At 40.7% G+C, this 17,062-nt stretch overlaps 1 protein-coding gene across 1 annotated transcript in view; it reads right to left on the bottom strand.

Moving 5' to 3' along the window:
- The window catches only part of NYAP2 (neuronal tyrosine-phosphorylated phosphoinositide-3-kinase adaptor 2), a gene marked incomplete at its 3' end in the record, with an annotated part of 125,402 nt that overhangs the window by 15,642 nt on the left and 92,698 nt on the right, over window positions 1–17,062 (bottom strand). Inside the window, exons 4-5 of the mRNA XM_082287979.1 lie at window positions 16,512–16,721; window positions 8,498–8,601 (exon numbers count right to left, since the gene is read on the bottom strand). Coding sequence (XP_082144105.1) covers window positions 8,498–8,601; window positions 16,512–16,721 — 314 coding nt within the window. The remainder of the gene's footprint in view (window positions 1–8,497; window positions 8,602–16,511; window positions 16,722–17,062) is intronic.

Raw genomic sequence — 17,062 nt, 5'->3', positions numbered from 1 at the left:
TTCATTGTGTCAGTGACTCATAAAACTGTAAAATCATTGTCACAGATACAGTAGATCACACTCAGAATAGTTTTGCACCTTCTAATTTCACAAAAACCAAACCTTAAGCAATTCCTGACAGTCACACACTTACCAGTCTACTCCCACCTGCACCCTCTTACTTTCTCATCTACTACACTGAACTTAAGAATCCTTGGGGCAGGAACAGCCTTTGTCCTATGTATATTGTCTACCAACACAGAACTACGACTCTTGGACACCACCACAATCAATATTGTGGTAGATCCTAGCGGCCAACATTAAGAAGCTTTTGGATCCAGTGACTATCCCAAGACTTATTAAATGTGATGGCTAAACATAAGGAGTAATTAACTTCCTTTAAGTAAATATCTTCTCAGGCAAAAATAGAAGCTGCCATCCAAAGTAATAAATAGTGTATAGAAAGCCCAGACCAAAGCCCCATGGGGCTCTGATTACAGAGCGAGCAGCACTGGACTGTTCCCACACTGTGGACATACATTTTGGATAAAGAAAAAGATCAAGTATCAAAAAGGAGCAACCATAAGCTTGGCTCCAGGAACACGGAGACAGACATCTCAGAGGCATTGCACTGGCTCAAGAGGAACACTTGGCATTTTCACACAGGGGGAGGAAAACAATTGCCACTGTCCCATGAATTGTTTTGTATGTTTCGCTATTTTATGTCCAAAATACACACTAGACTTTCCTAACTTCAGAAAATTAGAGGAGAAAAGAGGGACAGAGAAAATTATAAGAGTGGCAATTAGCACAGTAGTTAGATATTCCCTTTGAATAGAAATCTGGGACTGCATGTCCCCTGAGATCTTTAACCAGCAGCCCACAGGGATTGTTCTTCCCTTTAGTCCAGAGGGCAAGGATGACAGAAGTTGGTTCTTTCATTGCAAATCTTTGTGCACTATAAGAGCCAAAATAGCAGAATCACCAGAGTCTGATGCTAGTTCTAGGTTGAGATTCATCAGGGAGTGCAGGTAGCACAGGTTGACAGTACTGAGTGCTGACATGGGTCCGTGCTGTGTAGCACACAAATTCTCTTACTAGCACACTTTTTATTTTTACTACCATTTCCCTAGTATTCAAACTGGGTGAAGGACTAGGTCAGTCCACAGAGTTCTCCATCTACCTGCAATGACTGTATTTCTTTCATACAATGGAAGTTAAAAACAAGACTGCTGTGATCAGATACGGAACACTGGATCTTGATTTATATGTGCTCATTTCTCAGCAGTAGAATTCGTTAACTGCAGAATCAGGAACCCAGCTCTGCTACTGTGCCCCACAACTGCAGGGTGTTTGCTGACTCTTTGAACTCTTGTACACTACTGCTGGGGAAAATGGCAACTTTAAGCTGAGAATAACAGAGCACAGATGCTTTGTTTATGCTCACAGAGTATTCACTTTCAGATACACATTTGCTGACTAAAGCATGATAATGTCAATTCATTGGGGAAGTACTTTGTCTAGGTGCCTTCAAAAATAATTATAGCCATAATGGGAACAATTTACACTCCCCTGCAATCATTAATTACAGGGTGACCACAATGCTTACAAAGCATACAAAGACTATAATATGTTTTGTATTCACAACTAAAGCTAGAGACATTACAAGCTGGACTTGTGATATTTAATTGACCCAATATAGGGTGAATTTAGGCATGAGACAAATATGTAGCTGTGCTGCTGAAGAGTACTCAGTACTTGTCAAAATTCAATTGCAAATTATTCCTCTGAAGTTTTGTAAATTTTTTACAATGAGCTTATACTGCACTTAAACCGCAAGGTATTGCTCTACTGATGCATGTGAAAAGCAGCTAAATAAATGTCTCATCTTCTTTGTGGTACTTCCCTTCCAAACGATTTTGTTTTAAAATGGAACAATAGTTGTTTGGGATTTTTCAGCTGGATTACAAAATTAAATAATACTTGCCCTGAAGGTCTCATATCAGTTTTAGTGCTAGATTTTTTTTTTTTTTTTTCACAATATAATGTGTGCATTTTGATTGCATTTCAGTTAGCACCTAAATACTGAGTCTTAAACAAAACATTATCTAAGCTGTTGTGTGGAAGAGTGGGATTTAACAGCTGAGGCTGGAGCAAGCCCCCTCCTTCTCTCCTTCCCTCCCTCACTCCGGGGCAGGGCAGGAGCAGGGTGGGGTGGCCCCAGCAAAGCCTCCGCTTCCCCTGCAGATGCAGGATGCGGGTGTGGGATACAGGGTGCAGGATGCGGGATGAGGGATGTGCTGGCCAAATGGGGTGTGCTGAGCTCACCTGCCCTCAGTGGGACAGCAGGCAAACCTCCCGCAGCACCCTACTTTGCCTCCCCGGCTCTGGGGTAAATAAAGCTTTTCCTAATCCCGTCGGATTAGCCAAACTGTCCATTTTGAACAGCTGCTAAAGTGCATTTTCACCCAGACCACCTCTGGCACGGACCCAAGCAATCCCAAGGGGCTTTCCTCCTGTCCTCGCTGACACACCCCAGTGTGGACTAACACTGTCCCAGGCCAACGAGACATGAACACAAAGACCAACCCTCCCAGCTGCGTATTCAAAGAAGAAAATCAGCTTCTTACTTCCCTACCTACATTGCTACATTCGAAAACTGTGCTGGAAAACTCCTGGTATGTGCTTCCCACCATTCTGAACCTTGGGTTTCCATGTGTGTACTGCAGCTCCCTCGGCCTGCCAGCCCCAGACACCAGTCTCCCCCTGCACTTGGTTCTTTTACGAGTCTTTTATTATTTATCTACCTAGATATGAATTTAAGGAGCCAACTTGTATCTAAAAGTCTTGCCTATCAAAGACACGTTCTCAAATAAACTATTGATAGATTAACTTAATTTGATGAAAGACAATGGTCAAGTCCACTCTTGGGAGGCCCTTCCCCTTTGCCATGTTATATTCATACAAATCATAAAATAAGTAAGAGCTGTCCTGAATTTTGGAGGGTAATGGCTAGTTTGTCCATCCTGCGTCTTCTGTGTCGTGTTTACCAGTGTGGTCATCTGGGGAAAGTAAAATGCTGCCTCAGCTTGCAGAGGGCTCAGGCAGATACCAGGCAAGTAATGAACTGAGCTGCAACTTTTCTAAAATAAGCCACAAAAATTTTCAGTGTTAATGCTGATATATTTTCTAGCTTTTTCTTAATTCCTTCAATGCATGTTGAGAATCCTTAATTTTTAGCTGTCCATGTATCTTCACTGCCTCCTCTGAGTTATTCCTTCTAATCTCAGCATGGCTTCTGGATTTTACTTTGATCGTCTCTGTAAAGTTTAAATCTTCTATCCTTGCTTAAATTGGAGCTAGATATCACTGCCTGGTCCTCCCCACAAGAAGACACCAAACCTTAAGAGGCATACAAACACTCAGAATTAAGATAACATACCTTGAGGTGGGTACAGGAAGGGACAGTGCTGTCTGGCCACTGAAAAGCAAGAAACTAACAGGCAGCATGAAGAGAGGCTGCACACTTGCAGATAAGGAACACAGTTTTGTGGAAATCTGTCTGAAAATAGGCTCTGCTTTGCAGGAAAGCTGAAACACAACTCAAGCTATCAGTAGTTTTGTTTTCGAAGAGTGTGTTTTTCTTCAGACCATGGATCTTAAAAACATGCACTACTGTGCTGCTATGCAGCTAAGTACATGGGATTGTCCAATCACTATCTACAAATTAATGAAAACAAACCTCACTTTGCAAAGCTCATTCCCAGAAAAAAATCCCAAGATGTTTATATGATCTCTTTTTTTCTTATAATGGAAATCAGTGGGGTTTTGCTGGCTGGAGACTATTTCAGAGAGGCATGGCAATGATACAGAGAGGATTTTATGTGCATTAAAACTCTGGATGCAAGCTGCACTGCTCTCCAGCAGAGGGACTTCCACAGTCTGCTTGAAACGTTTTCTTCTTGTGTGACAGACATGCTCAGTGCACACATACCCTGTGTGTCACAAGGATATCTGAGCTCATCGATGGAATGTAATCCTTTGTTACCCTGAGGTGAAGATGTGGAGAACGAACGATAGCATGGCAGGGAAACATCACTGCTTAGCAGTGATACCTGTGCCCTCCAAATCCTTGCTTTACACAAGTGAACAGTTTTGTTCCCTGTGGGTGTCCCCTGGCAGGATTGAGCTCACCCACTGCAGGGTGAAACCCTTGACCATGCCTGCTACAGAAGTTTCAGGTGCCAGCACGGAGGCTCCAGCAAACTGGGTGAGGAGTTATTTACTGGGGCATCTGTGGACCACATTTATTGTACTTCATAAACCTCATAAAATGGTTAAATGCTCCTGTTCTCTGTCCATTTAGATGGCTACAAAAGACTTGTTTTCATTTCCATATAAAGGCCAAATACAGACGGACTTTTACTACTTCTAATATTAGTCACATACTTCTTTTCTCTAAGATATAACTTGCTTTACTTTCTATAATATTTCTCCATTCCCTGTAAGCTTTTTGTGAACACTGGAGTACCTTTATAGAATGAGAATCACTTAGGTTGAAAAATGCCTTTAACCCAGCAGTGAGAAGACCACTACTAAACGATGTCCCCAGGTGCCACATCTACACGTCTTAAATACCTCCAGGGATGGTACGATAGACTCATCCACTCCCCTGGGCAGCCTGTTCTGTTGCTTGACAACCCTTTCTGTGAAGACATTTTTCCTAATTTAAACACATGATATCCTACTGTGCGTGTCTAAGTGTTAGAGCAGGTCACTGACCATTTCCCCTTGCATTATGGGGGCTTCATTCTGCTCCACATGTCTGTCTTCCAGCTCAGGGGGCTGGTACCTGGAGAACAACTGGTCTTATTACGGAACACTGAGGCAAAGAAGGCATTAAGTACCTCAGCCTTTTCCTCATCTTTTGTCATTATGTTTCCTCCACCATTCAAAATAAGGATGGAGATTCTCCTCAGACTTCCTTTTGCTGTTAATGTATTTACAGAAACATTTTTTATCATCTTTTATGGCAGTAGACAGATTAAGTGCTAGCTGGGATTCGGCCCTTCTAATTTTCTCCGTCCATAACCTCATGACACCCTTGTCCTCCTAGTTGCCTGTGCCTTCTTCCAACTTTCATAAACTCTCTTTTTTCCTGAGTTCCAGCTAAAACTCTGTTCAGACAGGCTGATCATCTTCCCTACTGGTTTGTCTTTTGGCACATGAGGATAGACTGCTTCTGCATATTTAATATTTCCTTCTTTCCTTTCTTTACAAGACAATACATCATATCTGGAATACTTCTCTGCTACTTTCACCCATCTCTGTAGGATATTTTTATTTAGAGATGCATTTAGAAAATACATATATGTGCCACTTTTGTAGCTGGAAATTATTCTATGCTTCTGCCATTATTAGAGTTCCAAGTGCCCCCTTCTGCCATTATTATCAGTTCCACTGATACTTCCTTAATTTCTTAAACTTTGTCCTTTCACAATCAGTAACTTCAGTTCCAGGATAAACCTATGTTTATCTTTCAGTTTAAATTGAGACAATTCATAACTTCATCCGAGGTTACCTCCTGCAATCAGCTCTTTCCAAATGCCCTCATCATTTCCCAGAACTAAGGACAGAAGGGAGGCTTTCAATCTGGCCCAGCATGTTGGTTAAATGCTGGCTGCCACTACACTACAGAGTTTTTAGTGTTCTCCATCAGAGACCAGCCACATAATTAATCTCTGCTTACAAGCCCTTTCTTCTTATTTGTAAGTGATCCCTCTACTGCTTACCACCAATATACCATAAATATATTCTGTGAATACTAACTGATTAATCCTCACAATTCCTACATCAATAAGCAAACAAGAAATAAGAAAATAAGGCATAGGGGAGTTAAATGACAATAGTTACATCATTATCTAACATATGATTGGAACTATTATATAGGTTTCCTTAGATCAGATCTATATTCAATTACCAAGCATAGTCACCACTTCTTTGAACAACTGTATTAAAAATGACGGGTTTTGAGAACTCAGTTGCAAATTTGTCTTTTTTTTCCAAATTCAACATTTTGAAAACCATCAGTCTGGGATCCATGAAGATTTGAGAAAACCAAATAACAGTAATCTGTCCTTTCCCAGATCTTATATTCCTGTTTGAATGCTAGCTGTGCCCATCTGATCAACAAAGAGGTGGATAACACAATATGTCTTCTTAATCTTTTGGAAAGTCTAACTGCTCATTATGATGTTGTTACGGAAAGGAGTAGCAATACAATCAATAGCCACAGCACACAAAAATAGATACCCTGTATGACACAATCTGGCAGATTGTGAATGGGCTAACAGCCCAGTTGTTGGCAACACATTTCACCTGCCATCCATTATTTGCACATTAAGATAGAATAGGTGTTGAAAGAACAATCAATGTTTGTATCTGTCATGGAGATAAGACTTTTGTCATTCCTCTGAAATCAGGGTCAAATCCACACCTTTAAAAATTATGTTATCATAGTAAGTGGCAACATAATAGATGGACAGTAAGAAATTGTCAGCTGGAAGGGAAGCCTTAAGGAGAGAAAGCTTGCACTAGTTTATCTTGTTTTTCATGAAGTCACAACCATAGCATACATTATTCAATTAACAAGATCGCCCTCCCACAGTCACTTGAAAATTCCTCTTATCATCTTTGTTCCTTTCTTCTGTATGAATCGAGGTGGATTTTTCCCTCCACAGTTTCAGTGAACCCTGGCCGCAGCTTCTAAGAGGCTCATTATCTCTTCTATCACATCAGCTTCTGCTTTTGAGGCTTATTGTTTAGTTTTTAGTATAAACTGACAGGCTAAAATCCCTTCAAAACACCCAAGGTGCCTTTGTCACTGAGTAAACAGCAAAGCATCATGTGTGCTGTAAGACCCATTTAATCAAAAATATATACTACAGGAACACTGGGACACTGAAGACCTTTGAAAGTACAATTACCCTAATTTCTTCCTTAGATGAAGGAACACTTGATGTGTTATTTAAATGGGCCGTCATTTTGAATCTCCATTATGGATTTGACCTGCTTATGTAAAATATGCTTTAGAAATGTGCAGGGTTCTCTCAGGCTTTGTGTCTGGCAGCGCTCAGAAGTAATACAATCAATCAGTTCATACAGGTTACAGAATTGTAACCTGTACAGACTAGGCTATCCAAATATAACCTTCCTAACAAGTTTCTGGCTGTCTGGAGTGAGTAAATCAACCTTACTCTTGTGGTCTTTGCTTTGGTCAAGATATTATTGGAGCAACTCACCAAGATACAAACACAAATATGTGATTATTGCAAAGCAGTCCTCAGGGAGATTTCCACTCAAACCTCAGTGACATTCAATAGGATTTTGGGGACTAACTCCTTGAAAGCCAGTCAAAAATTCTCCATCAAAATAAGGGTGCCTGGGTGTGCATACATGTATGCATGTGCACATAAATACATCTGTGCTCCTGTCTCCTTGTGCACATACATACCACACGTATGCACCAGTGATGCAGTGCCACAGTGCTTTGACAGAAGCCATTCACATGATGTTTAAGCAAAACCTCTTCTTTCAATTGCTACTCTCAGCTAGTTCTGTCAAACTAATAATACAGGTCTGTGCAACAAAATGGTACAATATCAGTATTAGCATATAAAATAAAGGTAAGTATAGGTTTCCCATGTCTTTATTTCTTTTCCATTTTCTCTCTATCGGAGAAATTTGCCAAACCCAAACGCTTTCATTTCTTCCTGCGTAGCAGTTTTGTTTCTGAGGAGGACAAAGAAAGTACCTCTGTTTAAGATAAAAGGAGATGTTGCCCCTTTGATTTGTTCTTTTTTATTCCTAACAATATACAGTAAATATAACTGCAGTGGACTATTTAATAGTCCTGTAAGCATTACATTGTCTACAGCTGAAGAGAGTCTAGCTGCCTCAACTAAACAAAATCACTTGCTGTAAGAGCAGTTTTCAGGACAGTGATAAATCACAGTGTAATACAATCATGCATTAAGCTCCAACCAAATGTGAGACTGGCACAAATATTAAAGTACAACTGGGCAGAAGTCAAGTATGTACAAGTCATTGACAAACATTGGTGTAAGTGCTCTAGACAAGACATTTAAAAGAAATTTACATAAAAACATAGATGAAATTTATCAAAGTTTGATAAATTTTAAGACAGTAAAAAAGTACAGAAAACATGAAAAAATAAAAAACCCAGCCAGTTCATACAGTAAAGTTTTACTACATTTATATTACAGAATGAAGACAGAAAAAGATACAAGGAATTAAGAGCAAAGAAAATTCTGCTGGCTGTGGCCAGTGGAATTTCATTGCCAATGAGAGATGTGCACACACAGATGCACGCACACGCACAGAAAATAAAGACATAAACCAAAAAAATCATTTACTGTAACAAATGACAGACAGAGAGGTGAGAACATTTGGCAAGTTGCAGCACATGGAGTCATTCCCGATTGGCTAACGATGGTACCTGGCTCGGCTGGAGGTCACTGGGCTGCCTGAGCGGCGCCACAGATGGAGGAGGCACTCCTGACGTGGATGCGGACCGGCCTAACCGGCAACTTGCTTTAGACTCTGCAAAGGAAGAGAGCAGAAACACCAGTGAACGGGAGGAGGGCACTGCTGCAGCAAGCTGAAACACTGGGCACCCAGGATTTCCTCGGAATGGAGACTCCAGCCTTGGTAACGAGTTAAGGTCTTGGACATTTGGTTGAATTATGAGCAGAAGCTGAGATCAGAAGCGGGATTCAGGCAGGACTCGTGCCATGTCCTGGCCTCTTTGCTCTGGCATCTCTGAAGTATAGAGCATAAAACAGCAGACAGAATACAAAAGAAGCATTCTTGTTCCCCCCTCCCCTGCTCCCCAGCACTTTTTCTGCTCCTCATGTAATACAGCAGTGATTAAGGGAGTTACAGAGACTTCTGGTTTCATCTCTCCATCCCAGAGCTGAGGGACATGGCAGCCCAAAGGCTGACTGTGCTGAAGGAAAGCATGAAATTCCAGAAAATGAAGGAGGCAGTATATAAAAGTGGTGAGGATACTGTCACACTTGGGGATTTGGAATGACACCAAAAATACTCGGGAATCTCATGTCAGTGGCAATGAACTGAGAGACATAAAGTAGGAAGAAAAGAGACAAATCAAAACATCAGCAGTAGCAAAGTCAGTTGCCCAGAATCAAGATGATAACAGAAGCAAAGTTTGCCTTGAGAGAAAGCTCCATTTTAGAGAAGAACTGCACAGAAGTGACACAGTTATTTGATTGTCCTTCTGCTGTTTTATATGGAGTCATTTCTGAGAAGGCTCCCCATTGATTTCCAGCAGAGGTTACTATTGTACACACTGACACAAGGTGACCATGCAGCTCAGGAAGCGTGGACAAAGGGTTTTTATATCTAAGCCATGCTGACACCCATGTGCTACCCCAGTGTTCAGCTGGTCTGGAGGAAACTGTCTTTTCTTGAAACTGTCTTTTTCTGCCTGTTCCTCCCCAAGAAATTTTTTCGTCCTTACATTTCCTTTATATGGCTGAGGGAACACCTCAGCCTATGACTCAGCTCAGATCAATGTGTTCATTCTCCTCATGTTTCATAAACCTTCTTCTCAACCCTGCATCTGCTTTTTCTATTTAGTGGGCAAACACTGAGAACATTTGCACGCACCAGGCAGACTTGATACAATGGCAGAGTCTCACTTTTAGCATTGACAGTGCTGCTTTACCATGAATAACAAGTAATTATAATATCATGTTTCATTACAATTTAAAGAATTTTAAAATTCTTTTTAGATAAGGTTCGAGAATTCCTCCTATTCAATTCTGTGTTTTCAAGAAGAAAGGAAGGACCCATGCCTCGTGCAGTCGTGATTTAGCAAGTTTGCCTCTGAAGCACGTCTTTTGCCTGTGTCTGTCTGAAATTTATTTTCTCATGCCTCATTTACATAGCTGCTTTGTCTGTGTTTGTTTTACACTGATTTCTCTATTTCTTACGTGGATCTCTAGTATCACCACTAGCCGCTGGTTGGCCCACAGCTTGAAAGGAAGATGTCCATCACCAGCATGTCCTTAAAGTCGCTTGGCACACATTGGAAACTTGAGGACAGCTGGCACATTACTCCACATACCAGCAACATGCTGAAATGGATTCTTCCACTCTCACTGATGCTTTCTCATTGTCACCTTAAATGCTTATTTTCTTCAGATATTTCAGAATTCAATAGGGCATGGAGAAGAGCTATCCACTTATGCTGGAGCACTTAGACCTATGAAAGCATCTGTATGGGTGAATATTCATCAACTAAATATTAATAGGTTAGTTAACATCCAGCTGGCTGAGCAGCAAAAATATTTATGCTGTTCGCCAAATGCATTATTCAATTCTCTCTCTCCTAGTCAGCCTGTAAACACACCACAAGTCAACACAGCCATAGGCACACAGAAAGGAGCAGACTGGCCTCCTCCATAATCTTGCTTTTGTACATAGCCCACTGGTTTGTTTTTTTTGGACTCGGGCAGTTATTCTGAAGGTTGATTAGATTTGTTTTTGTTCTGATTTCACACTGTCTGTGTGCCAGATTTCTGACTGTTCCTTTCAGTAATATAGATATAATAATGGATCTCATTATTATATCTCATCTCTCATCTCCTGGAATTTTGCTGGGGTTTCAGAAAGGACAAGAATTGGGTTTTTTCAGTTTTTTTTCTCTACTGCTAAGTAGAGATTCTGTTTCTGCTGCGACAAGCAGAATGAGACACTCAGCACATAAAAAACTCCAAGACACCGTCTGATAATGCTTCTGAATTATTTTCTTTGCTTTAGGAAAGCTGAAAGAAGTGTCATAATTTCCAATTTGGATCTATGTGCAACAACAAGAGATTACCATTTCCTTGCCAAAGAGACTCCTTTCATCTGGCATCAAAGAAATAAAACCTATCACATGTGGATGAAGTATTAGTTCCTTTATCTCCCTGTAATATATGGTACAGTATTGAGGAAACTATTGTGATTTCCATGGTGATCCTCACCAAAAGGTGCTTCAGACATGGCTCCATCTAGCTTTTGTGTCTCAGTGGCAATATTTTTAGACCAAATAAATACTGTATTCTACTGTAATGAGTGGTCTGAGTAACAGCTTCACACTGCACACCACTGTGGGGGAAAAATAGTACATAAATGGTCTGCTGTTTAAGTGCTGCCCATCTCACTGCTTTGTATTCTGCAGCATGTTATTTTTCAGCTGTGGTCAGCTTATTCACTGTACTGGGGCTGTCTGTGTTTTCCTATTTAATGCCAAGAATCTCAAAGGAAGAACTACTGCTAGCAAATATCAGGGATGGTTTCTAGTGTTTATAAATTCAGGTTTCTCTCTTGAGGATGATATTGAGACAGCTCAGTATTAACATCCAAGTCTTGGACTTCTTGAGAAGTCCCTTTAGTGACAGTAATTCCTGGTGTGGAGCTGAATTCTATCAGCCATCTGGATAAGCACATAGAGAAGGTTCTGTAGGCTAGAGGATGCAGGACATGTGAGCAGCCATTAGAAATGCCCCTTGCAATCAATGGGCAGCATGAGGTTTGAATTCAGCAGATTCTTGGGGGCAGCCAGAAAGCTGTGAAATGTTATGCACAAAAATTTTCGTAAGATTCAATTGTTGTATTTAGAATTTTAGTGGTATTATTTTGCACAGCTTCAAATGTCACATCTCTTACACTGTAACATGATATGAAAAATGTGCTGCTGGTCTCTGGGAGCCAGGTGCAGTGTAGTGCTGGGAGGGGATGGTGGGCCACTGGGCCTCAGTCCCCTCTTATGGCACCCACAGTGGCCACAACACTCGGACAGTGGAGTGTAACCACAGGCCCCTCACACCAAGCAAACCCACATGCAAAATCATCTGCAATGGGCCGAGCACCACTGCACTCTCAGGTTTAAGCTCAGCCCTGACAGCACCAGGAGCATTACACATGGACGCAAGTAAGCATAGAGATCCAAAGGGCAGCATTAAGGAGGAGAATTTTAGGAGAGACTGTGCAACACAGAAATACAGGCTTTCCAAACACAAATAGGATTGCCTTGAAGTTGGGTATTTAATTATGTGTCTAAGAACTCATATAAATAGCTTATTTTCCAAAACTGCAAGGGCTGCCATCATGACTAAAGATGTGGAGGCTTGGCTGATTGCATCTGGGACATGGGATGTTGTAGGATTTTCCTCAATAAAGCACGGTGCTGAAATGCCACAAGATTTTATGGAAATATTTTCAATCAGTTTTATACCAATGTTCTATGGCTTTCTATATTCTCCAGAAGTACAACAATTCTTCATGATTTTTATTTTTGGATCTTAATGGGAAGAGTTCTTTATTCATCCAAGGAAGCCTTCATTCTGCCTATCCTAATCTTAATTCAAAAAAATACTCTGGCTGTCACTTACATTGGAGAAGCTTCTTATCCTGTCACAGTCTCTTCTTTGCACATAAAAAGAGAAATATCGCTTATTTTCTACAGCTGCCAAGAAATGCGTTTTGAATTAAACAAGGCAATGTGACAGGCTGAGAGCAATCACATAAAAAAAAGAAAAAAATAGAAGAAAAAGAAGAAAAAGAAAGCATGCATGCTGGAAAAATACATCATACCAAGTATGTTCATACTGGGCTAAAAAGAGATGAGTAAGCTGAAATATAACTTGAAATTATGAAGCATTAAGATGGGATAAACTACATAGTATTCCGTTACCTAAAAAAAAAAGTATTTAGTACTTTACTATTGGCAGAAGCCAATTAGTACTAAAATATCACAGCAGCACATCAAACTGAACAGTTTTCACAAAGGCAGCACTGAACCTGCGGAACTCAGCGTTACCAGATATCAAAGGTCAGAAGTTTAGCAAATCTCAAAATCAAGTCAGGTAGTGAGTAAAACCACATCTGAAAGGAACCCTCTATTTAGGTTTAGGGATACTTTGCCCAAAGGGAAAATCTGTTAGTGGAATATACTGTGTGTCCTGAAATATGAGTGTTTATTTTCTTTGTAAAACTTTTGTCATAGGATTTGGCTGTGTCTGTTTGGTGTTTCCTGGCATCTTTGAAATACAAGTAAATGTTATGTATCTTTGTTCAGGTTTTTTGTGTGTGTTTTTCTTACACCCAGGCAATATTTTTACTCCAGTCAAAATCTGTGTAATCCCACATCCAGGAAGGTCACACACCAGGATTATGAGCATTGGCAGGATGCCCTCAATGTGCAGATCCCAGTACTGCTCATTTTATTTTAAGTGACAGGTACTGCTTAGGAAGAGCTTGTGTGCAGAAAACATGAATGACCAGTGCGGGCAAGGTCTGGGCCTCACTGGGCAGTTACATAAAACCCCAGCATTAAGTTGCCTTCATTTGGAGAATCCTTGCGGATTTAGGAGTACAGTGATACTGCCTGTGAGGAGAAAATGCAGGTTGGTAGGAGTACTGAGTTGTCTTTGTGTGAAGCAGACCTGGCTGGCATGAACTCGTATTTTGCTGCTATTCCCTTCTTACACCAATGGATACACCTTGCACTCTGGGCTTCCCAGGCTTTGCCCTATTCCCAAAGAGATGAACTTAAAATATTCATTACTTTTGGAAATCAACAACGATGGCCAGTAATTCCAGTGAAGGGTGAGCATTTACTCCCTTCCTGCTTATATACAACATTTTCAGGTGGAATACTTATGGCTGGCTGAGTGACAAGCTGGTGGTGATTCAAAACCAGGACACAATAGAGCATCTGAGATTTTTAAAGGCAGGGCAGTGCCTGTCTTCAGCAGCAGGTGGCAATGCAAAATGCTTCTTTGTTGCAGTTAGGAAAAAATCAGCAACATTCCAGAAAATACTCTTCAAGTCTCCTGGAGTGAAGTTATACAGATTCTGTGTTACTGATTGTGTTTGGCAGTTCATTACAATTGCACTGACTTTCCTAAAAGTCACCATGCCCCATAAGAAATTATAGGATGCCAAGAAACAGAAAGCGCCCTTTACAAATTCTGTCACAGAGCAATCAGGCATTAGAGACAGTGATAGCTGTGTGCAGCTGACAGTCCAGTCTCTTGGAACAAAATGGACAGAAAGTTCAAGATTCTGTTTGGAGATGGCTCATTCTCCCTCTCACTAGCAATTTCAGAGTTGGGGAGAACCCACCAAAAATCAGTATTCTCACTGAGGATTTTGCTCAGGCCACCCCAATTCCCAGCTCATCTGTGCTGGAGCACAGCTGCCTGATGAGCACATGTGGGAAGTCCGTTCACACCCTTTCTCTTTCACAGCATAGCAATTCAATCCCTTTTTAAAAATTTTATTCCAATGTTGTCCTAATAAATGCCTGTACCAGTGTGAAATAGGAGGCAGGTACCAAACTGTGGTGTTCCAAGGACATGTCTGCACAAAAAAAAAGTAGCCTTTTTTTCTGTTATCTACAATGTTGCAAAGAGAGAGCAACAGCAGTGACAACTGTACTGGGGACTGCCTTGATTTTATTTGGTCCTGTGGTAAATCTAAGTTCTGATTACTAGCACAGAATTACTTTATCTCCTTGACTCCAGAAACCATTTGTATTCATACGAAAGTATTAAATCTCTCTTCTTGCATTCTGTTACAGTTCTAATTTAATTGCAGAGAACGAGCTGTTACAGTTCATGTACAAGTTCATTGAGGTGAACTGTGTACAGCATTCTCAATGCAGTGCCCCACCGAATAAAGGTAAAACATGTTGCTCAGGCAACAGCAAGAGACAGGGGAAAAAATATTCAGGGCAGATGAGAGACAATATTCATCAAATAAAATATCGTAAATCTGCAGGGAAAGAAAAGTCTTAATCAGCTCTCAGATTTTAATCATAGAAAGGAGTCAAAATTCAGCCAAGAAAATAAAATTTTTCTTTGACAGTCCTAGCAATGTAAGGCAAAGTCACAGTTAACTAAATCAAGGCATGATTCAACAACTATTACAGTTTGCTGATGCCAAATGGAGATTGAGGCCAACATGTTTTGTCTGCTTTTGGAGATCAACCAACTCTTTGAAATAAAACTGCTGCAGAAACATTGGACAGCAGTTTTATATTTTGCTAAGAGCTTACTCTTTAATTTTAACTTCTTTACTACTCTGCTCCATAGTGTCATCTTGCAGAATTGAAGACATACACACCTTTGGTCTAATTATCGGATGTCCCAATACTTTGATGTGGTAGCTTTAAACCCATCCTTTTACCTGCATTAGCACAGATGATGCTCTAATACACTGGGAACAGAATTTTTACCAAAAGCTATGAGCTAATCTGGAAAATTCCCACCTTCCAGGAAGCTTTGTGAGAACAGACAAGTAAGCAAATGGCAGTAACACACAAAAAACCTGTGCTAGAGTCGTAAGATTTGCAGAAAATTCACTGCACCAAGAAGGACTGTTTGGGGGGTCTGTAGCAAGAAAAGCTGGACTACATGATTGCTGCAAATGACATGTCACACCAGCAGACTCGTCAACTTATACACTGAGTTTCAGGTGTCATTTTCAGCAATTCAGGGATAATGTGAGTCCCATTATCACACAGCGATGTTCTGGGTGAGGCGTGAGCATCTCTGCTTGCTCAGCAGTTTAAGTAGTCATTGCTGGCACTCACTGCCCAGATCTCTCATGCAGGAATGATTTCTTGTCTGAGTTGCTCGTTCGTGCTCTTACTGAACGTTGACCATGAGGCTTCAGTACTAGATATGGCAACTGTCCTTAAAGGGGGTATTTTTCATAGTCCAAATAATATGCCATGAAGTTACTCTTTTATGAGAGCTGTCAAATCTCAAAAGTACCCATACAGTATTCATGCAAGGGCCATAGATATCTCTTTATGGATGTCTATTCATTTATTAGTTCTGTTTGTCTTAGTCAATTTATAAACAAGACTGCATTATAATGCCATGGTTTATGGCAATTTACTATTTAATATGTAAACATTTTTGATTAGTAAAATGAACAGGTGTGAATCTGAGACTTCTGAAATCCATAGTCACTTTTCTAGAAATTTCTGTACAAGCAAAAAGCAAAGGCTGCCTGTGTCCTGTCACTGTGCCCCTCAGTAAGGCAGCCTTGCTCTTGCACAGTGTATTTCTGTTACTTTAGGTGATATCTGAATTTATGAACTTCTTTCTGAGGTGCCATCCTGGGGGTCTCTTTGCCACAGTGTCCCTTTTCAATGTCAGGTGGAATTCTTTACTTCTTTTAAGGCAGATGACCAGCATGTTTGCATACTCCTACTCCGTGCCACCTTCCCAGCTGTTCCAGCACAGAGCATAAGCAGACACACAAGGCCTATCAGTGCAGCAGTCAACGGGCAGGGACAATTCTAGAAGGTATTTGGAAGTCTAACATCTTCCAAGAATCTGGATGCTTACCCACATCTGTGTATCTTTAGAGATTCTTCATCTCACAGGAGATTCATTAGATCTTCCCTGCTCTGCTACTTGACATACCTGAGCTGTTGCCTCCAGCCAGCATGGTTGGGCTGACAGAGGATCTCCCCAGCCTGCTGGACACCACAGGGGGGCCTGGCGTTCCATCCCATTCCTGAGCTTTCCCTGGCTCCCTAGAGGAAGCTGTTCCATGATGTCCTCTCTCTTTGTTTTCCAGCTTTGGTAGTGGTTCAGTGCTGTGACTTCTGATCTTCAGCTCATCTAGTGGTTCTACAAAATACACAAGTGCACATTTTGTTATAGAGTGACTGCTAATCATCCACATCATGCAATAATCTTTTGAAAAATACTCCATACATATCAATCACAAATCCTTTAAGAGCAATTTATAGCATGGTTTTACCATCTAGGCCAAAACCCTGTAGTTTACATAGGTTTCAATACACTTTTTTAATTATTAAAACCATACACCATGCAGCAGATGGATAAAATGTAACTTTTCTGTTACAATTTTTATATGCCAGGAAAATAATTTTGAAAATAGCTTCCTACCAAATTGTAGTTTATTAAGAATTTATAGAAATACTTGAAATCTTTTCAGCTGTTATTTC

The sequence above is a fragment of the Coloeus monedula genome (genome assembly GCF_965178545.1).
Source record: "Coloeus monedula genome assembly, chromosome: 10".
Taxonomy (NCBI): Eukaryota; Metazoa; Chordata; class Aves; order Passeriformes; family Corvidae; genus Coloeus; species Coloeus monedula.
The sequence above is the reverse complement of the archived record's forward strand: the minus strand, read 5'-3'. Positions and strand labels throughout refer to the sequence as shown.